The following is a 26485-nucleotide window of genomic DNA, read 5'->3' as shown; positions in this document are numbered from 1 at the left end:
CGTGTAGTTAGCTAGCTGGCCGGCTGACTGGCTGGCTGTTATCGAAAACTTGTTTTCGCCTTCAAACAATGCAAAGTGAGTGTTGATGAATCAATTTTTTTTTGTTTTTTGTTCGCCATAAATTGTTATTAACATTTCTATTGTTTTTTTGTTGTGTTGTGTTGTAGTTGTTGTCGTTGTTATTCATTTAACAATTAACTGGATACATTTTGCTCCAATTTGTTTTAATTGGATTTGACGGCGTTTTTTTTGCTTTTTTTAAATTTTTTGTTCATTTGATTTTTTTTTAAATTTTTTTCCATTTGAATTTTTAATGGGTTCTGACGTTTTTAACCGGGTAGGGGTAGGAGAAAAAGCATTGCTTTGAGAATTGAAATTGGAACAGATTCTATAAAGCAAATAAGTTATGAAATCGAATTAAGGGTTTCATGGCAGAAACAAAAATACCTTTCCTAACTTCTTTGGAGGGACTACTGGCTCGAAAGACCCGTAAGTAAAAGGCTTTCAGTATTTATGCATTCTTGGCGTTAGGGTAAGATTAGGGCTTCTGGTGTCTTTTGGGACCTATAGTAGAATTTTCTGACAAAAAAATTTTGTAGAATATTTTGACTTACTACGATCCAGTTTAAAGGGCGGGTTTTTAACCATATTTCCAAAGAAGGACCAAAAAAAAAAACCACAGAAGACCCGAAAATCTGTAAATTATGGAAGACTTGCAGACTTGGTAATAATGTGTATTATTTCATCTTAGAACGATTTCCCCCTTACAGGATGAGATAAAAAAACTGCAGCCAACTTCAGACTGCTGTCATTTCTAAGCCACTCGTCCGACAGCTGTTAAAATTATTCCAGTAACAGCTCATTATATTGTTTACAAGCGTACAAAAGCATTTTGGTGAGAATTTTCCAGAAAACTGGTTATTCGTGGAATGGATGGAATTCAAGCGGGATAGTGTGATTTCTTTATATTTGGCTGGAAAAACCACAAATGGCTATCTTTAGAGCACTCCAGCATTTAAATGTGAATAAATCTTTTGTGTCTCGTACCATCGCTCGTTACCGTGATACTGGTAGCTGGTAGCGTAGCCCGACGTCAAGGAAGTAGACGGAAGAAAACAGCATCATCAGAAGAAATGGTTCGAAAAGTAAAGAAGCGACTGGATCGAAACCCGCATCGCAGTGGCCGAAAAATGGCTCATGAGCTGAACATATCGCAATATTCCATTTGGCAAACATTGAAAAATGAGCTCGAGGTAAAGCCATTGAAATTCCAAAAAAGTGCAAGAACTTACAACGCAACGGAAAGAAAATAAAGCTAAAGAGTTGATTCTCTTGGCCGAAAGTGGTAAACTGCCGAATTTGGGTTTCTCCGAATAGAAAACATTCGTTCTCCAGCAGTTTGTAAACAAACAAAATGGTAGTATTTACTTGCCAAAGAGGTCAGCTGAAAATGTGTACCTTCGGTTGGCTAGCAGAACTCAAGCGCCGGCCATGGTGATGGTGTGGGCCGCCATAACAGCCGTTGGTCGTTCTCCGCTTGTATTAATCGATCGTGACATCAGATTAAATGCCGAATATTATAGCGAAAATATTCTGGAGGGTGTATTAAAGCCTTGGTCAAGCAAATATCTTGGCCGCAGACCTTCGACATTCCAACGGAGGACTCAGCACCTCAGCACGCGCCATCAATGGGCCAAAATACCGCAAAGCAACAATTGGGCAGCGTGTGAGGGTTTCATTGGCCATAATTCGTGTCAAAGGTGACCAATTTGAACAAATCTAAACTTATTCTAAAATTTGATGATATTTCCGACATTTTTATACCCTCCACCATACTATGGAGGTTATACTAACTTTGTCATTCCATTTGTAACTCCTCGAAATACTCATGTCAGACCCAACAAAGTATATATATTCTTGATCAGTGTAAAATTCTAAGTCGATTTAGCAGTGTCCGTCTGTCGGTTGTAATCGTAAATGGACCATGCCGGTCTACGTTTTCATATAGCACCCTTATAACGGTACCTCCCGATATTCGGCATTTTGATGATTTTTGCGAAATTATTAACCGGAATTGTTTCAAATTTGATATTTGAAATTCGAAATCAATGCTACAGCCTATGATAGAAAATTATCTGTGCAGGTCCACGTCTTCGTATAGCCCCCACATAACGGTACCTCCCAAAATTCGGTATTTTGATGATTTTAGCGTCATTTTCACCGGAATTGTTTCAAATTACGTATTTAGAGTTCGTAATGGGAACTACAGTCTGTGACAGAAAATTGTCTATGCAGGTCCAGGTTTTCGTATAGACCCCATATATCAGTACCTCCCTATATTCGGTATTTTGATGATTTTAGCGACATTATTCACCGGAATTGTTTCAAATTTGGTATTTGAGATTCGTAATGGATACTACAGCCTATGACAAAAAATTGTCTATGCAGGTCCACGTCTTCGTATAGCCCCTATATAACGGTACCTTCCGATATTCGGTATTTTGACGACTTTAGGTACAATGCACACTGAAACTCTTTGAGATGTCGTATTTGATGTTCGTAATGGATGCTATAGCCTGTGACAGAAAATTGTCTATGCTAGTCCAGGTCTTCGCACAGCTCCGATACAAAACCCACTGGTCGCCAAAACCCACTGATGCTTTTTAATTTTGCTGTTTCTTTTAATCCATAGGTCTGTAAATTTTAATATTTTGTTTAAATCCAAGATTTAAAAGTATTTTACTTTTGTCTTTCAGCATTGAGCATTTTTCGATTTTTTCCCTTTGCCTATTTTTCGCTGATTTATTCAAATTATGCATTTGTTATGCACATGTTCTTAGGAAAAACACTCAAGAGCGTAATACCCCTCCCCCTTAGTCCCCCTAAAGACATGGCCTTTTACTTTAGTATTTATTCACACCATTCATTGACATTACATCCGTTCGATGCAGGCAACCCCTGCCAGCGGAAAAAAACTGCCAACCCTTCCTCTATCAGCAAAGTAATTCTCCACACTTTCTTATCATTTTGGGGTTACAAACACACACACGCACACAATTTTCTTATATTCTTAATGTTTTTCTTTTTCCATGTTTTTGTTATGTTCTTTTTTATAAGGCATGGCGAGAAGTGGGTTGGGGGAAGTTGGGCAACATTTCAATAGAATTTCCATTAACATTTCTTCTCAATTGATTTTAATGATTTTTTTCTTGGAGTACTTCAAGAAAATTATGTTTTGGCCCCATTCTTGTTATCTTTTGAGTGGTGGACGTCCCTCCATTGAATGACTCAGTCTCACTGGCCATCTGATTGTCTTCCCCCTCCCTGACCCATTCTCAAGAGTTGATTGCATTATTTATATGGAATACATAAATTGTAAAAAAAATGTGTGCGCTGTTTTTTTTTCTTCTTCTTCTTTTGTAAAACTATCCATTGAAAAACATTTTTACTTGTGGTTTTCAACTCACAATCGGTTTTGTTTATTTTTCCATCATTGTATTTTATTTCCAAAAGGGGTGAAGTGCACCAATTCAATTGCACTTTTAAAATTATTTATTTGGGGGAGAAAGAGATTCGGAATAGGAAGTAATATTAAAAAATTATAAAAAAAAATTATTTAAAAAATCCAAGTTTCATCAACTGATGGTCATTTGGAAAAATATTCTTTAAAAAATCCACGTTTCATCAGCTGATGGGCCTTTGGAAAAATATTCTTTAAAAAATCCAAGTTTCATCAAATGATGGGCCTTTGGAAAAATATTCTTTAAAAAATCCACGTTTCATCAACTGATGGTCCTTTTGAAAAATATTCTTTAAAAAATCCACTTTTCATCAACTGATGTGCTTTTGGAAAAATATTCTTTAAAAAATCCAAGTTTCATCAAATGATGGGCCTTTGGAAAAATATTCTTTAAAAAAATCCAAGTTTCATCAAATGATGGGCCTTTGGAAAAATATTCTTTAAAAAATCCAAGTTTCATCAAATGATGGGCCTTTGGAAAAATATTCTTTAAAAAATCCACCTTACATTAACTGATGGGCCTTTGAAAAATATTCTTTAAAAAATCCACGTTTCATCAACTGATGGTCCTTTGGAAAAATATTCTTTAAAAAATCCACGTTTCATCAGCTGATGGTTCTTTGGAAAAATATTCTTTAAAAAATCCACGTTTCATCAAATGATGGGCTTTTGGAAAAATATTCTTTAAAAAATCCACGTTTCATCAAATGATGGGTTTTTGGAAAAATATTCTTTAAAAAATCCACGTTTCATCAAATGATGGGCTTTTGGAAAAATATTCTTTAAAAAATCCACGTTTCATCAAATTCTTTAAAAAATCCACGTTTCTTGTATCCTTGAAAAATATTCTTTAAAAAATCCACGTTTCATCAAATGATGGTCCTTGAAAAAATATTCTTTAAAAAATCCACGTTTCATCAACTGATGGTCCTTGAAAAAATATTCTTTAAAAAATCCACGTTTCATCAACTGATGGTCCTTGAAAAAATATTCTTTAAAAAATCCACGTTTCATCAACTGATGGTCCTTGAAAAAATATTCTTTAAAAAATCCACGTTTCATCAACTGATGGTCCTTGAAAAAATATTCTTTAAAAAATCCACGTTTCATCAACTGATGGTCCTTGAAAAAATATTCTTTAAAAAATCCACGTTTCATCAGCTGATGGTTCTTTGGAAAAATATTCTTTAAAAAATCCACGTTTCATCAAATGATGGGCTTTTGGAAAAATATTCTTTAAAAAATCCACGTTTCATCAAATGATGGGTTTTTGGAAAAATATTCTTTAAAAAATCCACGTTTCATCAAATGATGGGCTTTTGGAAAAATATTCTTTAAAAAATCCACGTTTCATCAAATTCTTTTAAAAAATCCACGTTTCTTGTATCCTTGAAAAATATTCTTTAAAAAATCCACGTTTCATCAAATGATGGTCCTTGAAATAATATTCTTTAAAAAATCCACGTTTCATCAAATGATGGTCCTTGAAAAAATATTCTTTAAAAAATCCACGTTTCATCAAATGATGGGCTTTTGGAAAAATATTCTTTAAAAAATCCACGTTTCATCAAATTCTTTAAAAAATCCACGTTTCTTGTATCCTTGAAAAATATTCTTTAAAAAATCCACGTTTCATCAAATGATGGTCCTTGAAAAAATATTCTTTAAAAAATCCACGTTTCATCAAATGATGGGCTTTTGGAAAAATATTCTTTAAAAAATCCACGTTTCATCAAATTCTTTAAAAAATCCACGTTTCTTGTATCCTTGAAAAATATTCTTTAAAAAATCCACGTTTCATCAAATGATGGTCCTTGAAAAAATATTCTTTAAAAAATCCACGTTTCATCAACTGATGGTCCTTGAAAAAATTTTCTTTAAAAAATCCACGTTTCATCAACTGATGGTCCTTGAAAAAATATTCTTTAAAAAATCCACGTTTCATCAACTGATGGTCCTTGAAAAAATATTCTTTAAAAAATCCACGTTTCATCAACTGATGGTCCTTGAAAAAATATTCTTTAAAAAATCCACGTTTCATCAACTGATGGTCCTTGAAAAAATATTCTTTAAAAAATCCACGTTTCATCAACTGATGGTCCTTGAAAAAATATTCTTTAAAAAATCCACGTTTCATCAACTGATGGTCCTTGAAAAAATATTCTTTAAAAAATCCACGTTTCATCAACTGATGGTCCTTGAAAAAATATTCTTTAAAAAATCCACGTTTCATCAACTGATGGTCCTTGAAAAAATATTCTTTAAAAAATCCACGTTTCATCAACTGATGGTCCTTGAAAAAATATTCTTTAAAAAATCCACGTTTCATCAACTGATGGTCCTTGAAAAAATATTCTTTAAAAAATCCACGTTTCATCAACTGATGGTCCTTGAAAAAATATTCTTTAAAAAATCCACGTTTCATCAACTGATGGTCCTTGAAAAAATATTCTTTAAAAAATCCACGTTTCATCAACTGATGGTCCTTGAAAAAATATTCTTTAAAAAATCCACGTTTCATCAACTGATGGTCCTTGAAAAAATATTCTTTAAAAAATCCACGTTTCATCAACTGATGGTCCTTGAAAAAATATTCTTTAAAAAATCCACGTTTCTTGTATCCTTGAAAAAATATTCTTTAAAAAATCCACGGTTCTTGTATCCTTGAAAAAATAATCTTTAAAAAATCCACGTTTCTTGTATCCTTGAAAAAATATTCTTTAAAAAATCCACGTTTCCTGTATCCTTGAAAAAATATTCTTTAAAAAATCCACGTTTCTTGTATCCTTGAAAATATTCTTTAAAAAATCCACGTTTCTTGTATCCTTGAAAAATATTCTTTAAAAAATCCACGTTTCTTGTATCCTTGAAAAATATTCTTTAAAAAATCCACGTTTCTTGTATCCTTGAAAAATATTCTTTAAAAAATCCACGTTTCTTGTATCCTTGAAAAATATTCTTTAAAAAATCCACGTTTCTTGTATCCTTGAAAAATATTCTTTAAAAAATCCACGTTTCTTGTATCCTTGAAAAATATTCTTTAAAAAATCCACGTTTCTTGTATCCTTGAAAAATATTCTTTAAAAAATCCACGTTTCTTGTATCCTTGAAAAATATTCTTTAAAAAATCCACGTTTCTTGGTCTGATAGTCCTTGAAAAAATATTCTTTAAAAAATCCACGTTTCTTAGATCCTTAAAAAAAATATTCTTTAAAAAATCCACGTTTCTTAGATCCTTAAAAACATATTCTTTAAAAAATCCACGTTTCTTGGATTCTTGAAAAATATTCTTTAAAAAATCCACGTTTCTTGGATTCTTGAAAAATATTCTTTAAAAAATCCACGTTTCTTGGATCCTTGAAAAAATATTCTTTAAAAAATCCACGTTTCTTGGTCTTTTGGTCCTTGAAAGTCTTTGAAAAAATATTCCTTAAAAAATCCAAAATTAATTTATTTTTTTCTCCTTCTTTTCAGATATTCCTCGATTTCATTGAAGACCTTTGGCTGAAAATTATGGATTAGCACCAAGGGAATTTATCCACATAACTCTATCCCCAATATTATCGATACTCGGGGATAAGTTATCAAGGACAATAAGAAGGAGTCTTCTCTTTTCCTCAAAAATGTTTGGCTGTTTCGCAAAGCAGTTTTAATACATTTCATTTCCGATTTTTTTGTTTTGGTTATCAAAACTTTCCAAAGGGGGTGAAACAACAACTGCCATTAAATACTCCAAATAAATTGTAGAATTCCACGGCGAAGGCTCATCTCTCGCAATAATTGCACAAAAATCGCTGAAGTTCATATACCAGAAACATTCCCATCAGCAGCAGCCACCTCAACCCCTTCGCCAGACCGAAACAATTTCAATTTTTTTCGCTTCGTTTTGTTTTCTTCCTCTCCTTTTTTTTTGATGATTTTGGAAACAAAGGAATTTCTCTTCCGTTTCTGGTGGTTATATTACGCATACAAGAGCCATATAACAATAAAGGGTTATTTTTCCAGAATCCAACACAAAATAAAGTCGTAAAAGGAAGGCAGGAGCCAAACCTGCAAGCCCCTTGTTGCTATTATAGCTTTCAATTCCAAGTTATTTTGGTTTTCATTGCAAAAACCACAATTAAAAAATCCATGCAATACCCATCACCACCCTAAAACCACAGCACAGGAACCATTAAAAAAAAAAAAAAAAAACAAAATTAAATTGAAAATACGCAAAACCGGTTAAATCATATCAACAACGGAATTCGCGTTGCGCGTCATTTTCGTTATCACGTTACGTCGTTAATGTTGCTGCTGCGCCGCAGTCGTCGCTGCCGCCGCCCCTTAACGCGTCCCATTATCGTCTCGAAATAATTGTAGCATCTCCTCCCTCGCAGAAAAATAAACCAAACATCGCCACCATTATCGCGTTCAACATTTTCGGATTTATTCAGCATCACCACCACCACCCCCACCACAAAGAATGTCATCGACAAAATGTGGTCTAAGAATGATTTTCACAGCGATCAGTCTTGTCATCATCGTAAATGGTAAGTAGAAATGTAATTTTATTATCTTAGCATAATAGGTGCTGCCAAATCGGGGGTTAGGTAAGGGGTGTTGGGGATTAAACACATATTACCAATTATTTTTACACCACCCACTCTCATGATATTTTCAGCAATTCTTGGAAAGAATCCACGTTTCTTGGATCCTTGAAAAAAATATTCTTAAAAAAATCCACGTTTCTTGGATCATTGAAAAAATATTCTTTAAAAAATCCACGGTCTTTGAAAGAAATATTCTTTAAAAAATCCACGTTTCTTGGATCCTTGAGAAAAATATTCTTAAAAAAAAATCACGTTTTTTAAATCCTTGAAAAAATATTCTTTAAAAAAAACACGTTTTTTAGATCCTTGAAAAAATATTCTTTAAAAAATACACGTTTTTTAAATCCTTGAAAAAATATTCTTTAAAAAGATATCCAAAAAATCCAATTCTTTCTTAAAATCCACATTTCTTGAATCCTTGAAAAAATATTCCTTAAAAAATCCACGTTTCATGGATCCTTGAAAAAATATTTTTTAAAAAATCGACGTTTCTTGGATCCTTGAAAAAAATATTTTTTAAAAAAAATCACGTTTCTTGGATCCTTGAAAAAAATATTTTTTAAAAATCACGTTTCTTGGATCCTTGAAAAAAATATTTTTTAAAAAATCCACGTTTCTTGGATCCTTGAAAAAAATATTTTTTAAAAAATCCACGCTTCTTGGATCCTTGAAAAAAATATTTTTTAAAAAATCCACGTTTCTTGGATCCTTGAAAAAAATATTTTTTAAAAAATTCACGTTTCTTAGATCCTTGAAAAAAATATTTTTTAAAAAATCCACGTTTCTTGGATCCTTGAAAAAAATATTTTTTAAAAAATCCACGTTTCTTGGATCCTTGAAAAAAAATATTTTTTAAAAAATCCACATTTCTTGGATCCTTGAAAAAAATATTTTTTAAAAAATCCACGTTTCTTGGATCCTTGAAAAAAATATTTTTTTTTTAAAAATCCACGTTTCTTGGATCCTTGAAAAAAATATTTTTTAAAAAATCCACGTTTCTTGGATCCTTGAAAAAAATATTTTTTAAAATATCCACGTATCTTTGATCCTTGAAAAAAATATTTTTTTAAAAAATCCACGTATCTTGGATCCTTGAAAAAAATATTTTTTAAAAAATCCACGTTTCTTGAATTTTTGAAAAAAATATTTTTTTAAAAAGTTCACGTTTCTTGAATTTTTGAAAAAAATATTTTTAAAAAAATCCACGTTTCTTGGATCCTTGAAAAAAATATTTTTTAAAAAATCCAAGTTTCTTGGATCCTTGAAAAAAATATTCTTTAAAAAATCCACGTTTATTGTATTCTAGAAAAATCATTCTTTAAAAAACCCACGTTTCTTGGATCCTTGAAAAAAATATTCTTTCCTTGGATCCCTGAAAAAAACATTCTTTAAAAATCCATGTTTCTTGGATCCTTGAAAAAATATTAAAAAAACACGTTTCTTGGATCCTTGAAAAAAATATTCCTTAAAAAATCCACTTTTCTTGGATCCTCAAAAAAATAATCTTTAAAAAATCCCTGTTTCTTGGATCCTTGAAAAAATATTCTTTAAAATTTCCACGTTTCGTGGATCCTTGAAAAAAAAAAAAAATATCCACGTTTCTTGGATTCTTGAAAAAAAATATTTTTTAAAAAATCTACGTTTCTTGGATCCTTGAGATATTGAAGATGTCATGACAAAGAATCGGCAGTGTAGACAGGAACATGATTCGCACTCATTATTCAACCCATGATCTGTCATGGGTGAAAGTGATTGGTATCAAAATCATTGGTAATGAGTCGCAGTGGCCAAAAAATGGCTCTTGAGCTTAACATATCGCAATATTCAATTCCGCAAATATTGAAAAATGAGCTCGGGATAAAGCCATTGAAATTCCAAAAAAGTGCAAGAACTTACACCTCAACAGAAAGAAAATAGACTCAAAAGAGCTAAAGAGTTGCTTCGCTTGGCCGAAAGGGGTGAACTGCCGAATTTGGTTTTCTCCGATGAGACAACATTCGTTGTCCAGCAGTTTGTGAACAAAGAATATGATCGTGTTTACTTGCCACCAGAACTCAAGCGCCGGCAATGGTGATGGTGTGGGCCGCGATAACAGTCGATGGTCGCTCTCCGCTCGTATTAATCGACCTGGCATCGGAATAAATGCCGAATATTATCGCGAAAATATTCTGGAGGGTGTATTAATGCCTTGGTACTCAGACATTTTGGCCGGACATTGCAACAGGACTCACCCCCATAGCACTCAGCACGCGCCACCCAAGAATGGTTACAAAATGAGGTTCCTCGCTTCATTTCCAGAGCACACTGGAAACCAAAATCTCCGGATACCAATCCGTTGGAATATTGTGTCTGGAGTATTTTGGAAAGCAAGGTTGACACTAAAAAATACCAATGTGACGATCACCTCATATTCTATAGAGGGCTCATGTCTGAATTTTCTATACTAGACCATCGATTTATGGAATATCATCAAAGAACCTTTTTTTTAAAATTCTATTTTAGAGTTTTTCCCTTAAATCCAACAAAAAATTGCCCCCTTCTCTTTCCAGACATCTTTAAAGAAGTTCGTCCATATTTTAAATATTTTTTCTTAAACTTGCATTTCTTTTTATTTTTCCCCATAACAGTTTTTCTTTTGGCACTTGTCCTTGTCTCCAAGGCCATAAAAACCAGCCAACCCATGCTCACATGTGTTCTTGTGTGTGTATGAGTATGTCCATGGTGCTTACCTTCAAATATCATTATTTTTGTCTAATCTTTTGCCATTACTTTGCTTTATTAAATGTGTCTGGACGTCTGCGCCAAGTTTAGTTTTACAACTTTTCTTCCAAAACACAGACACACACAGCCACACTCAAAACGCCCCCAAACGAGAACGTCTAAAGAATGGCCGAAGAAGAAAAAAAGGAGAAGAATAGACAAAAAATTATGGCTAACCTTTGGCCATTATGATTGGCATTCCATTTTAATTAACCTTTCTTTTTTTTGAAGGGAATTTTTCTATGTGTTCGGGGTTTTCCAACATTTTTTCCTTTCTATTTTTTCGGTTCGTTAGCATTTCCTCCTTTAGTTTATCCATATTCATAGTTCTTGCACGCAAAGAGGTAGACGTAGTTGTGAAAACTCTAAACTGATTACCATGAAATTTTTGCACATCTCATCGAAGTGTAGGACAAAGCAACGGCGGATGTTGTGGGCGGAGTTTTTTTTTTTTTTTTTTTTTTGAGGGGAGCAAATGGCCGGATGCAAATAAACTAGTATTCTATAATGATTTAGATCATGGTATTCATAGACTTTGAATAGAAAAAATGAGAAGAAGAAAAGAAAACAAGGTCTGACCAAGCCACAAAAATCCGGTTGCCATTCAGGGTCAGAGGTCATTGGAGATGATGACAATGAATTAGAGGAGATTGTAGGAAGCAATACCATTTTCAATCAGGTAGGCTGAATGACAATTTCCCCAAACGAAAATGGTCGAACAATTTATGTGACCAATCGTAGGTCTTTCAATTAACTAAACCTGACGTGGACCTTTATTGGAGAGAAAATCTGCCATTCAAGCGTGAAAATTTTGATTGACTAATTATGGCGCCCAATCGAGATTATTTTGATTGAAAATTCTGGTACACATTGAGGATTTTTCAATTCGAAGTTATGGCGCCCAATCGTGAGTCATTTTACAGACAAATGCTGGTGCCAAAACGTGAGAATTTTAATTGAGAAATTCTGGCTATTCGACAGAAGAGGACTCCGAGAGAAGCTAGTCCACAACAGGGGCCTCTGAGGCCAGCTTCTCTACAGAATCGCCCTCTGAAGCTATAAATTCTACAGCAGAGACCACTGAGATCAGCTACACGACACCAAAGGCTTATGAGGCCGGCTAACCCACAGCAGTGGCTTTTGAGGGCAGTTACTTTACAGCAACGCCATTTGTGGGCAGCTACTCTGCAGCAAAAGACTCTCGAAGAGTAGCTAGCTACGGCGGAGGCCTCTGAAGACAGCTACTCTACAGAATCGCTCTCTGAAGCCAGAAAGTCTACAGCAGAAACCTCTGAGATCAGCTTTTCGACAGCAAAGGCTTCTGAGGCCGTTACTTTACAGCAATGCCATTAGTGGGCAGCTACTCCACAGCAGATTCCTCTGAGGACAGGTATTCTACAGTAGAGTGCTCTGAGGCCAGCTACTCGGCGGCAGATGCCTCTGAGGACAGTAACTTTACAGCTGCGCCATCTGCGAGCAGGGACTCTACACTTCGAGGCCAGATAGACTACAACAGGGATCTTTTAGACCAGCTAATCTACAACAGCTGACCATGAGGCCAGACTGTGTACGTCAGGGGTCTTTGAGGCCAGCAACTCCATAGAAAATTAAAAATTCTGGCTTCTGAGGACGGTTATTTTACAGCAGAGTCATTTGTGCTCTACAGCAGATGCCTCTGAGGGCCCGCAAATCTGTAGCAAATTCAAAATTCTGGCTTCTGAGGACTATTAATTTACAGCAGCATCATCTGTGAGCAGTACCCTACAGCAGAGGTCTCTGAGGCCAGGAACTCCACAGCTGAGGCCAGATACTCCACAGAAGAGGTCTCTGGGGCCGGCTACTCTACATCAGTGGCCTCTACCGGTCACCTATTCTACAGCAGCCTCCACTAAGGCCAGCTACTCTACATCGGAGGCTTCTGAGTTCAGCTACGCTACAGCAGCGCTACGCTTCAGCAAATGCCTCTGAGGTCAGCTTCTCTGCAACAGAAACCTTAAAAGTCAGTTACCCTTCAGCGTGGCCACTGCTAGCAGAGTCTTCTGTGACCAGGATCTACACATCAGCGCCCTCTGAGGCCAGCTACTCTTCAGCACAAATCTCTGAGGCCAGCAGTGACATCTGGCGCCAGTTATTCTTCAGCAATTGCCTTTGAGACCAGTTATTCTGTGGCAGAGGCCAGGTTTTCTATACCAGTGGCCCCTGAGGCCAGCTACTATAAAGTAGAGGACTATGAGGCGAGCTATTCTACAGCATATGTCTCTGAGGCAAGGGACGCAACTGATGTCTCCGACTGGCCTCTGATCAGCTACTCGATAGCAGCACCCTCTGAAGCCAACTACTGTACAACATAGGCCTCTGCGACCAGCTACTCTACAAAAGCGTCCTCTGTGGCTAGGTAGTGTACAGCAGTGGCCTCTGAGGCCAGCTACTCTACAACGGAGGCTTCTGTGGCCAGTTACACTACAGCAGAGGCCTCTATGGCCAACAACTCCACAGCAAAGGCTTCTGAATCCAGCTTCTCAATAGTAGAAGGCTATGAGGCCAGCTACTCTAGAGAGCAGGCCTCTGAATCCAAAAACTCTACAGCAGAGGTTTCTGAGGCCAGCTACTCTACAACAGAGATATCTGGGTCCAGCCACTCTACAGTACATGTTTCTGAGATAGCTACTATACAGTAGTGGTCTCTACCGGTCACCTATTTTACAGCAGCGTCTAAGGTCAGTTACTCAACACAGGAGGCTTCTGAGTCCAGCTACGCTACTACGGCGCCATCTGCGACCAACTACTCAACAGAAAAGCTTCTCAGGCTGAAGCGCCATTTGAGAACAGTTAAATTACAGCAGCGCCATCTGAATGTACAACAGTGTCATCAGCGGGCAGCTACTTCATAGAAGTAACCTCCACCGGGCATCTACTCTTTAGCAGTGCCCTCTGAGCCCATCTTCACTTCGGGGTTTTACATTGAAAATTCTGCCCCTGGCGCCCAATTGTGGGTCTTTTAAGAGATGAATTGTCGCGCCATTTCATTATTCAACCAATAAGTCAATTATCATTGAATCAATAGATTCATGCGAGCAATTGTTAGACTAGAGAAAATTTGGCGCCCAATTAGGGGTCTTGTAATTTAGATTTTTTTCGAGAAAGAACGAAAATTCTACCGGCCAAACGCGGTTCTATTAATAGTCCAGCAAAAAAGCTAAGGCTGCATGGAATTTGTTGTGTTGAAATTTGTATTTTGTTCATCATGAATGCAGAACTTGGTTCGAAATTTATTTATTTCCCCAAGGCTGAATCGTTTTTTTTAGTAAATTCTATATAGCTTCCTTTGAATGAAAATAATCTCCGAAAAAAACTGAATCAAATAAAAATTGCCGGGAAAAAAAAACTTCTTTTCTTGTAATTAGCCTAAACAGAGAGTCTTAATTTTTTCGTCACGTCTTCTCCATTTTCTTCTCTTCGGCTTTATCCAACAAATTTGCTTATGTAATAGCTTACAAAACTTGTGCAGAATTTTAAACAACTCTAAAACGAATAAAGCGATTACTTTTTCGGTAATGCTGTTAACAAAGAACTCCGAAAATAAACGACAAAATTTCGCTAATTTGTGTAATTTGCTTACTTTGCATTCGCCTCCACAGGCAGCAGAAGAAGAGAACATAATTGGCTAAATGCATGGATGGCTGGATGGCTGATTGTGTGTGGAGGGGAAACGGGAAGGAGGAGGGAGGGAGGGCGGAAGGGAGCTGTTGGCCCTCCCTTTCCCCTGGTTCGGAAAGAGAACAAATTGATGACGAACTAAATGAATGAACAGAACGTCAAGAAAAACACAAATATTTGTGGCCCATTTTAAACAAGTTTCTGACTCACAGCGTGGCTGGCTATGAATCTCACCCCTCCCCTTCCATCCCCTCTCTTTTCAGCGGCAACCTTCGATAAGTCAGACATTGGAAACACAACATTCGAATTAAATTAAAAAAAAAATGTTAAGCAGTTTCAAAAGAACAAAATGTGGTTTCGAGCAACCCGTGGTTGCCTGAATGGAGGAGTCGTCGTCTCTTGGATCACTGGAAGATGGATGGACTGCAAATGGATAGACGAACGGATGGATGGATGAATGGGTGACTGTTGATGCAAGTATCGTCGAATAAACATGCAAAGTTCCTCAACTATCCAAAAGAACAAATTTGTACATCTTTGAGATGTAGGGATTGGATTTTTTTCTTCTGATTGGCTTGGCTGGCTGACTGGCTGGTTTTCTTGGCTTGAATCCGCCAGCGACACACAGACCTCTCTGTGTGTCTGCTGTCGCTGCTGTTTTTATTTGGCCTGTCTGACTGTCTGGTTTTCTCGTTTCTTTCAGTTTTTTTTTGTTTGAGTGACGTTTCCCGGCCTTTGCTTATATCTACACGTCTGTTTGTTCTTTTTGGTGATAGTGAACGCGGCTCCCTCCAGCCAGTGGCTGATGACGCCGTTGTCGGGGTCAATGTCTTGCAGATTTACATGCCATTCAAACCCACAGCGTTATGTTTTGTGTTTGTGCTCTTCAAAGCTTGTTTTCAGCAGATTTGTTTATCATGCTTTGCTTGTTGGCAACAAATTAGTTTTGTTTCGTATTTTCGAGATTTATATCTTTCAGCTAAACTATTAAACAAATTTTGTAAAATTTTCTCTAAAACTAGGAGGGGGCATTGATTCAGGCATTGCGAGAATTTGCATTTTTATTTGCGCATTGTGTGAACATGAAAGCTTTCGTTGTTAATTGAAAACCAACATCATTACCATAAAGAGTTTGTTTGAGGCCTCTTGGCTAAAAATACTGTTTTCCATGACAAACATTGGGCGCCAGAATTTTAAGAGAGAAAAATCTTCAATTTGTCTGAAGATATATTAAAACTCCTGGAGATATATTAAATCTCGCATAAATTGCCTAAGAAGAGATCAACGCTTGGGCGCCATAATTGTTGTATAAAAAGTTCTACTATTGGGCGCCATAATTTTTTTTATGAGGAAACTTACAATTTTGCTCCAGGATTTTTCAATCACTTGTCGAACAAGCTGCTGTTAGTTTGTCTATTTAATGTCCGACAATTGGGCACCTCCTTTTGATTTAAAGACCTATGATTGGGAGCCAATATTTTTAGTTGTTATAGGCACGATTTGAAGCCACTAACTCTATATTGAAAGAACTACCCTTGGACGCCAGGATTTTTAGTTTGTTGAAGAGTTGGTGGCCTCAAAAGCCTCTGCTATGGCGTACCTGACATCGCAGTGCGCTGCTGTAGAGCAGCTGGCCACAAAGGTCCCTGCTGTAGTCTATGTGGCATTAAGACGCGCTGCTGTTAAGTAGTTGACCTTAGAGGGCTGGCATCGGAGATAGCTGCTGACCTCAGAGTAGGCTGATGTGGATAACCTGATCTCAGAGACCCCTGCTATAAAGTAGTTGGCCTCCAAAGGCCTCTACTGTAGAGTAGCTGGCCTCAGAGGCCAAAGGTCCCTGCGGTTATCTATATGGCCTCAGGACGTGCTGCCGTTAAGTAGTTCACCTTAGAGGGCTGGCATCGGAGATAGCTGCTGACCTCAGATTAGGCTGTTGTAGAGTAGCTGATCTCAGAAGCTTCTGCTGAAGCGTATCTGGCCTCAGAGGGTGTGGTGATGTGGATAACCTGACCTCAGAGACCCCTGCTATAAAGTAGTTGGACTCCAAAGGCCCCTACTGAAGAGTAGCTGGCCTCAGAGGCCAGTATTGTATAGTAGCTGGCCTCCGAAGTCTCTACTGTAGAGTAGTTAGCCTCAGAGGCTTCTGCTGTAGATTAGTAGTTTGCCTCAGAGTCTTCTGCTGTAGAGTAGTAGTTTGCCACAGTGGCCTCGGCCAAAGAGTAGTTGGTCTCCAAAGACCTCTACTGTAGAGTAGCTGGCCTCAGAGGCCAAAGGTCCCTGCGGTTATCTATATGGCCTCAGGACGTGCTGCCGTTAAGTAGTTGACCTTAGAGGGCTGGCATCGGAGATAGCTGCTGACCTCAGAGTAGGCTGTTGTAGAGTAGCTGATCTCAGAAGCCTCAGCTGAAGCCTATCTGGCCTCAGAGGGAGCTGATGTGGATAACCTGACCTCAGAGACCCCTGCTATAAAGTAGTTGGCCACCAAAGGCCTCTACTGTAGAGTAGCTGGCCTCAGAGGCCTCTATTGTATAGTAGCTGGCCTCCGAAGCCTCTACTGTAGAGTAGTTAGCCTTCGAGGCTTCTGAGGTAGAGTAGATGGTCTCAGATGCCTCGTCGGTACAGTAACTGGTCTCGGGGGCCTCAGCTGTTGAGTGGCTGGCTAAATAATACCTTATTGGCCACTGCTAAATAGTAATAGCCTCTAGAGTAGCTGGCCTCAGAGAGCACTGCTGCAGTATTGCATGCCACAAATGGCGCTCCTACATAGTAACTGGTCCGCCGATGGCGCTGGTATAAAGAACCTGGTCTCAGAGCGCTTTGCCAAAGAATAGCTCGACTTAAAGGCCACTGCTAAATAGTAGCCCATGCTGTAAAGTAGCTAGGGCACAGAGACCTTTGCTTAAGATTAGGTGGCCTGAGAGACCTCTGCTGTAGAGTAGCTGGTCTCAAAGGCCTTTGTCAAAGAATAGCTGGCCTTAAAGACAACTACTGAATAGTAACTAATGTAGAGTAGGTGGCCACAGATATCGCTGCTGTAGAGTAGCTGTCCTCATACGCTGATGAGGACGCTGATGAGGAGAACCTGGATTTAGAGGCCTCTGTTGTAGACTAGATAGCCTCAGAGGGTGCTGATGTGGAGAACATGGCCTCAGAGGAATCAGCCGTTGAATAGCTGGCCTCAGAGGCATCTGCTGTAACGTAGCTGGTGTAAGAGGGCGCTGATGTGGAGAACATGGGCGCTGCTGTGCAATAGCTGACATCAGAGTCCTCTGTTATAGAGTAGCTGGCCTCAGAGGCTTCTGCTGTAGAGTAGGCGGTCGCATAGATAACTGCTGTAGAGTTGTTGGCCTTAAATGTCCTCCGAGGCCTATGCTGCAATGTAGTTGGTCTCAGAGGCCTCTGCCCTGAAGGCCACTGCTAAATAGTAGTAGCCTCTAGAGTAACTGGCCTCAGAGTCCCCTGCTGAAGTGTGGCTGGCCGCATAGGGCGCTGGTATACAGAACCTGGTCTCAGAGACCTTTGTCAAAGAATAGCTAGTCTTAAAGACTCAGAAGGCACTGATGTGGAGAACATGGCCTCAGACGCATCAGCCATAGAATAACTTTTCTAAGAGGCTTCTGCTGTGGAGTTGCTGTCCTCATAGGACGCTAATGTGGAGAACCTGTCTTTAGAGGCCTCTGTCATAGAATAGCTGACCTCAGACGTCTCTGTTTTAGAATAGATAGCTTCAGAAGACGTTGATGTGGAGAACCTGTCTTTAAAGGCCTCTGCGGAAGATTAGCTGTCCTCAGAGGGAGATGATGTAAAGAACTTGACCTATGATGCCTCTGCTGTTGATTAGTTGGCTTCTGCTGTAGAGTAAGAGCAGACAGCAGACAGAGACCTCTGCACAAAAGTAGCTGGACTCAGAAGGCGCTGATGTAGAGAACATGGCCTAAGAGGCCTCTGCCATAGAATAACTGATCTAAGTGATCAATGCTGAAGATTAGCTAGCCACAGAGGCCTCTGCTGAAGAGTAGCTGCCCTCAGAAAACTCTGATTTAAGGTAAGTGGCCTTAGATGGCGCTGCTGTAGACTAGCTGGCCACAGATACATCTGCTGTGAAGTAGGTGGCCTTAGAGGGCACTGCGTAGAATACCTGGCGTCAGATGTCACTGCTGTAAGGTAGTTGCCCTCAGCGAACTCTGCTTTAGAATGGTTGACTTAAGAGGGTGCTCTAGTGGAGCAGCTGACCTTAGAGGGCGGTGCTCTGGAGTAGCTGGCCTTAAAGGCCTTTGGTCTGGAGTAGTTAGCCTCGGAGACCTCTGGTGTAGAGTAGCTGGCCACTGGGAGCACTGTTGCAGGCCACATATGGCGCTGCTGTGGAGAACTTAACTCCAGAGGTCTCTGCCATTGAACAGCTTGTCTCAGTGGTCACTTCTGTAGAGTAACCGGGTTCCGCTGAAGAGTAGCTGGCCACAGAGTCCTCTGATGAAGAATAGCTGGCCTTAGATTGCGCTAATGTGGAGAACCTATCCCCACAGTTCTCTGCTATAATATATATAGTCTTAGTGGCCACTGCTGAATATTAGCAGGCCTCAGATGCCTCTGCTGAAGATGAGTTGTCCTCAGAGACATCAGATGTAGAGTAGCTGGCCTCAGAGTTCTCTGCTAAAGAGTAATGAACCTCGGAGCGCCCTGTTGTAGAGAACGCGTCCACAGAGGCCTCTGCTATAGAATATCTGGACTTTGTACATTTAGATACTCATAATTGGGCGCCAGATTTTTTTTATAAAACCTCCACGATTGGTCTCAAATATTTATTTGAAAGGCCCTATTTGGGCACTATAATTTGCTATTAAAATACCTACGATTGGGCACCAAAATTTTTCGTAATTCAAGGTCCTCTATATTTACGATTTGTAGACAGGATTTGCCATTTGAAACCTCACGATTGAGTGCCAGACTTTTCATTTTAAAGACCCACAGTGGGTATTAGGTCTTGGCTATCGAGTTACCCACAATTGGCTTTCAAAGTTTTTCTATTAAAAGATTCGCAACTGGGCTTCGGAATTTTCCACTTAAAAGACCGATGATTGGGCGCCAGAATATGTCAATAAAAATATCCCCCATTCGTTCCAGATTTCATTTCCATGGTATATCTTCTAAACGATCCATTATTGGGCACTAGATTGAGCTCAGGTATTTTATGTCAGGAGAGGCACGATAAGGTGCCAGAATTCTTTTAGAATGAACCTCCTCTTTTGCTTTCCCGTTGTGCATTTCAACAATCAGCATGGTCTCAACACAAGACATATCCATATGGTGGAATTTCTTGGTATTTTATCTCCCTATAGGCTGTCCCTTTGCTTAAAAAAACAACTGAAAACGCTTGACATGCCACAAAAACTACAAACAACCCCTATTTCTGAAAAATGTTTAAACACACTCACACACATTTCAACTATAATTCTCCGAAGAAGAAAAAAACAGGGAGGGACGACATTCCTTCAAACAGCAGACAATGAACCTTGACCTTGAACTCAAAATAGTTAGGCATGCAAGCAAACACGTATTTTAGTTGGGTCACTCCCTCATTTATGTGTGCTAGGGTAATGTTGGATTCTACAACCGAAACCGAAAAAAGAGCAACAACACTATTAAGGTAATTATCGGAAAACGGGGGATTTGAAATTTGAAAAATGGAGGGAGTAGGAGAAGAGAGGGAGGGAAGAGAAGCAGAATGAAATTAATAATTGAGATTCAATGTTTTATACTTCATTCTTTGGAATTTTGATAGAGTCACCAAGCTGGTCAAGCAGACCATCAGTCAGTTCGACAACCCATTGACCACATGTTACCACAAACACATATGGAAATATATGTATGAGTTTGTGTGTGTGTTTTTTCCTGTATAATATGAATAAGCTAATTCTTTTATTTCAAAATTATCTGGTTTCCCATTGTCCGCCGCTTTGCCCCCCCCCATATCTGATGACTTTTTTATTATGGAAATTTTGCTGGTAATGTCTGAACAAGTTTACCCTGGCCACTGAATTGAATAACAAAGTCATGTAAAATAATTGTGATTTTCCAGTATTGTTGTTATTTTGTTGTTGTTTTTTTTTGTTTTTCCATACAATAATGGATTTGCAATTTCAATAATTGTCCATTTCCCTTTGGAGTAACCATTGTCGTCTGGGCGGAGGCTAAAGGTCAGTTTTTTTTGTTTGTGTTTCAGCTTCAACAAAATCGGTTAAAAAACGGGAAGTGCAGTTGTGGTATGGAGAGATTGAGTCCGAAAAGTGCCCACATAGAAATTTTCAATTTGGATAAAAAACTTATTTAAAAGATCCGCAACCAATTTTGTCTGTTAAAAGGTGCACAATTGGGCGCCAAGAAGCCACAATTCGGTGTTTGAATCTTTAAAATACCCCAGATACCGCGCCAAAATTTTACGATAACCAATGATTCAACGTCAAATTCATCTGCTAAAATTTCCACGATTGGGCGCCAGAATTCTCTATTAAAAGACCTTTTCAAGAACGCATGGTTGATTCTTAAAAGAAAACAAAAAATTGTTATTAAATGACTCAATTTTCCGCTTAAAAGTCAACGATTAGTGGCCACTAGGATTTGAATAGTACAAGACAAGCCTTTGTGCAATTTGTGTATCGGAAGTCTTACATATCGGACTCTATTAAATAACTTAAAATTTGGCGATTGGGAACCCTCACGCTTGGGAACCGTTATTTTTATTTTAGAAGACAAACAAGAATGCTCCAGAACTTTTTTTTTATCAATACAACTACGTCAGAGCTTCAGTATTTCAAGGGTCTGCTATAGACGAGCCAATATGTGAGGGAGTCTCGTGTGAAGCTGAGAAGCAAGAGTCTCTGAAGGGGCTGTAGAGTCAGAGATCCAATTATAGTTGATTGAAATTATTGAATCTATATTGGGCTGCAATATTTTGCCAAGGGAGACCCATGATTGGATCCGTAATTTGGAGTCAATGGAGAGAATAAGTAGGAACCAAAAGGGGATTCCTTATTGGTCGGTAGTTTTGCTACTAATGACCCCAATCATCGGGGGTCGTATTCTAAACTAAAGTGGCAGGAAGTCAGTCTATTAGGTACAAGCCAAATTGTGTCGTAGTCTACAATTAAGGAGCTGAAGAACCAGGAAGGTGTCAATTCTAAAGTTGAAGGGATAGGAGATTTAAATGTAAATCTGAATGGCCCTTGGGTCAATAATGAGTTGGACCCGAATGTTTTTTTCTAAAAGGATCCTTGATTCATAATAGGCCGCCATACTCTCTCTTACACGCCAGTATTTTGTTTAAGAAAGTTTAAATTGGCCGCCTCAGAGGCCTCTGCTGTAGGGTAGTTTGTCTCATACACCTCTGCTCTAGAGTAGCAAGCCTCAGAGACCTCTGCTGAAGAGTAGCTGTGCTCAGATGGCGTTGATGGGGGAAAATCTGACCTCAGAGGCCTCTACCTTTAATAGCTTGTCTGCTGAAGCGTAACGGGCCTCAGAGGCCTCCGCTGTGAGTAGCTGGCGTCAAAGGCCTCTGCTGTGGAGTACCTGTTTTCAGAGCCCACAGCTGTCGCCTGTAGCCTGATTCAGAGATCTCGACTGTGGAGTAGCTGGCCTACGAGGCCTTGGCTTACGGGTAGCTTGCCTCATCATAGGGCACTCATGTAGATTAAAGCGACTCAGATGGCGCTCGTGTATATTAGCCACCCACAGTTGGGCGCAAAAATTTGTAAGTTTCCATCTAATTTTTTTTCGGATTTTCTTCCGATTTCGGAAAAAAAGTATGTTTTCAGTTCAGATTTTGATGTCGAATTGGTCACCAGACTGTCTTATTTCTCATAGTACGATTTGTTTCCGGACGATTTGTTTCCGTACTTTTCTATTTCTAGGAACACGATTTCTACTTCTTAAATCACGGTTTGTTTCCGGACTTACTTAGTTTGTAGACCACAATGGTTCACCCACACATTCCTATTTTTTTAAATCACGATTGGCTGTAAGAATCTTTTCCTACGAAACGTACGATTTGTGGCCACACTTTTCAAATAAGAAATCGTTGCCAGACTTTGGCTACTTAAAATGTTGACCCTTTGTGGGGGAGGTACCAAAAGGAGTGGTCCGATATGTTCCATCTTCACACCAGACCTTGGGTTAATACAAATATTGTGATGTGTGAAATTTAAAGAGAACCGGATGCCTTTTTCAGATTTTATAATCGTTTTGGTTATTCAAAATGTTGACCATTCGTGGGAGAGGTACCAGAAGGAATAGTCCGATCCCTACCATCTTTATAACATATGCCGAAGCATTTGTATCTTTTAAATTCGGACTTGTATTGCCCATTTGGTGCAAAATTAATTTGAAATCGGATAAAAATATATATGGGAGCTATATCCAAATCGGAACCGATCTCGATAAAATTTGGCAAAGATATTTCTGAGCTGTATTTGATATATTTCCCTGAATATCGTTGTTACTGAGTGCATATTACGGCTGAGGGTAACAAATATGACAAATCGGATGAACCGTATATATGGGAGCTATAGCTATATCTGAACCGATCTTCACCAAATTTGACATATTAGCTTTTGGGCCAATATTAGACATTTGGTGCACAATATACGGTAAATCGGACGAAGTTATATATCGGAGCTATATCCAAATCTGAACCGATCTCGAAAAAATTTAGCAAATGTATTTCTGAGCTGTATTTGATATATTTTCCCAAATATTGTTGTTACAGAGTGCTTATTACGGCCGCGGAGGACAAAAATAACAAATCGGATGAAAAATATATATGGGAGCTATATCTAAATTTTGACCGATTATCTCCAATTTCAATAGGGTTCGTCCTTGGGCCAAACAAATGATTTGTGCAAAATTTCATCTGGATAGGGCAATAAATGCGAACTGTACTTTGCTTACAAAAATACATGGACAGACGGGTGGACGGACATGCATAAATCGACTCAGAATATGATTCTATGCAGATCATCAAAATGAACTATGGGTCTATCTCGTTTCCTTTTGCCTCTTACAAACAATTGCACAAAGACATAATACCCTGACCAACTTGTGGGTAGAACAGATCTTGAATTAATAAAAATATCGTGATGTGTGTAATTTGAAGACAATCGGACTTTTTTTTATCATATTTTATAATTTTATAATTATTCAAAATTTTGACCCTTTGTGAGAGAAGTACTTGCTGGAGTGAACCGATATTGTCCACTTTTGCACCGACGTAGAACTGACGCAAATATTTGTATTTGCAAAGTTGGAGCAAAATCGGATTATCGTTTCGCTTTCTGTGCAGATAATATTTTTTTTTGAAAATTTCGACAGTTTGTGGGGGAGGTACCAGAAGTAGTGGACCGATGTTGACCATCTCCGAACTTGATCTAAGTTTAACATTAATATTACGATGTACCAAGTTTGGAGCAAATCGGATACTCCCTTCGAGAGTTATCGGGAGTACCAACCAGCAGGCAGACAGACTGACGGTCAGACATCGATCGACTCCAAATGTTCTGAAACGAATTTGGTCCAAAGGACCTAGGATGTAAAACCGTTATATTATTGCCAGATTTTTTTAATTTAAAAAATTATAGTTGGTTGTCAGACGCTGGCCTTTCCTTTCGTAGAAAAAAGGCTCATTGGCCGTTTAGCTGGTGTAAAATAAAACTCAGCCCCTCAGCGCTTTTATACTCAACTTCCTGACCCTTCAAATAGACTTCTGGGCCTTTTAACTTGTCCAAAATTAAGTCTAGCTCTTATGACAGACTCCTCCCTGGCCCTTAACTCGACAATATAGACTCCACAGGTCTTTTCAGGTCGACTATGATAACCCCCTGTCCTTCAGACCGCCTATAATTGCCTTTCGTCTTTCTGAATCTCCTAGACGTCCCAGCTCACCTAAAAAGGCATTGATTACCTTCCAAGAAGTCACATTATGCAATCGGGCTTTACCAGATTTTCTGGTAGGTCCAACCTATAAAACCATTATTGGTTGCCAGGCTTTTTTAATTTTTTTTTTTTTTCAATACGAAAACATTAGAGAACTCTGAAATCCAATGAAAATTTGCCTGCATGTGGTCATAGCTGCGGGTTATTACATTAAGTGTAAAATAAAACTCTGTCATTCAGCGCTTCTATACTGAACTTCCTGATCCTTCAAATAGACTTCTGGGCCTTTTAACTTGTCCAAAATAAAATCTAGCACTTACGACAGACTCCCTGGCCCTTAACTCGACAATATAGACTCCACAGGTCTTTCAGGTCGACTACAATAACCCCCCTGTCCTTCAGACCGCCCATAATTGCCTTTTGTCCCTCATAGGCTCCTAGACGTCAAATCTCACCTTCCAACAAGTCACATTATGTTCAATCGGGCTTTACCAGATTTCCTGGTCTTTCCGCTCATCTAACCTAGAAAACCATTATTGGTTGCCAGGCTTTTTAGAATTGAATACAATTTTTTTTAAACTCTATCATGCCATTCACCATCACCCTTATTTTTTCAATACGAAAACATTAGAGAACTCTGAAATCCAATGAAAATTTACCTCCATGCGGTCATAGCTGCGGGTTATTACATTAAGTGTAAAATAAAACTCCGCCATTCAGCGCTTCTATACTGAACTTTCTGACCCTTCAAATAGACTTCTAGGCCCTTTAACTTGTCCAAAATTAAATCTAGCTCTTATGCAGACTCCCTGGTCCTTAATAATATAGACTCCACAGGTCTTTCAGATTGACTACAATAACCTCCCTGTTCTTTAAACCGTCTATAATTGCCTTTTGTCCCTCATAGGCTCCTAGGAGTCAAATCTCACTTTCCAACAAGTCACATTATATTCAATCCGGCTTTATCAGATTTCCTGGTCTTTCTGCTCGTCCAACCTAGAAAACCATTAATGGTTGCCAGGCTTTTTAGAATTGAATCCAATTTTTTTAAATTCCATCATGCCACTGAACATCAGCCTCTTTTTTTCAATACAAAAACATTAGAGAACGCAGAAATCTAATGAAAATTTGCCTGCATGTGGTCATAGCTGCGGTTCACATAAAGTGTGGCTCTTTGCTGGCAGCAGCAGCGGGGCATAGGGTACCGAGGCCGGTAAAACATAATTTACTCGGCCAGATTTTTTTTTGAGGTGCGTTTATCGTATGGCGGTGAGGGGGGCCTGGAGGTTATACAAAACTAACTCAATTTTATTTCTTGTACATGACCTAAAACGTAAGCGAAGCTTAAAAAAATAATGATTTTCACATTTTGAAATATTAAAAAACAACAACAACAACAAAAAACACACATTCATTATTTAAAAAAAACAACAACAACAACAAAACACACACACACACATGTACTCCTCACTTGTGTGTTACGAGCAATGAGCAACAATTCATAAATGTATGACTATTTTGTTGCTGTTGCCGCTTTTAGAGGTTTCCATGAAGTATGCCTCCGGCCATGGCAAGGTGGATAGGGGTTTGTGTACACAAAGGGGGAGGGGGAGTACCATTATTACGAAAAAAATCACCGAAACTGCCACACAAAATCCTACAAAATTGTAAGTTTTCATGCCGACCATTTTTGGAAGCTTTTGTTTTCCATGGAAAATCGTTTCCAATTTTTGTGGGCAACGTTTTTACGATTTGTTTTTTTTTTCCTCTGCGACTAATGTGGTAGTTTTTCTTTTCGTTTGTGCGAATGTTTTTTTGTTTTTTTTGGTGTCGTTATTTTTTCTCAATGAAATCCATAATGAAAACCTCGCTGGAATGAATGGCAGAAAATGGAGGAGAGAGGAGAAAAATAAAAAAAGAAAAAGGCATTAAACTACTTTGTTTCTGTGCAACAATACCACAATCATCAATGGTGCGGGGTGGATTTTTTTCGAGGAGAGGGGGGTTTCCATTGGAAATATACATTTAGACATTG

General features: G+C 38.4%; 1 protein-coding gene across 3 annotated transcripts in view; it reads left to right on the top strand.

Annotated features, from left to right (window-relative positions):
* Positions 1 to 26485, top strand: part of LOC101888784 (disintegrin and metalloproteinase domain-containing protein 10) — a 315601-nt gene that overhangs the window by 10823 nt on the left and 278293 nt on the right. For all 3 annotated transcript variants that reach the window (XM_059130065.1, XM_059130064.1, XM_059130063.1), the window contains exon 2: positions 6995 to 8052. In XM_059130065.1, the coding sequence (XP_058986048.1) occupies positions 7986 to 8052 (67 nt within the window). In that variant the 5' untranslated portion in view covers positions 6995 to 7985. The remainder of the gene's footprint in view (positions 1 to 6994; positions 8053 to 26485) is intronic.

This window comes from Musca domestica, unplaced genomic scaffold (assembly GCF_030504385.1).
Source record: "Musca domestica strain aabys unplaced genomic scaffold, Musca_domestica.polishedcontigs.V.1.1 7, whole genome shotgun sequence".
Taxonomy (NCBI): Eukaryota; Metazoa; Arthropoda; class Insecta; order Diptera; family Muscidae; genus Musca; species Musca domestica.
Note: the sequence above shows the minus strand (reverse complement) of the source record. Positions and strands in the feature narration are given on the sequence as shown.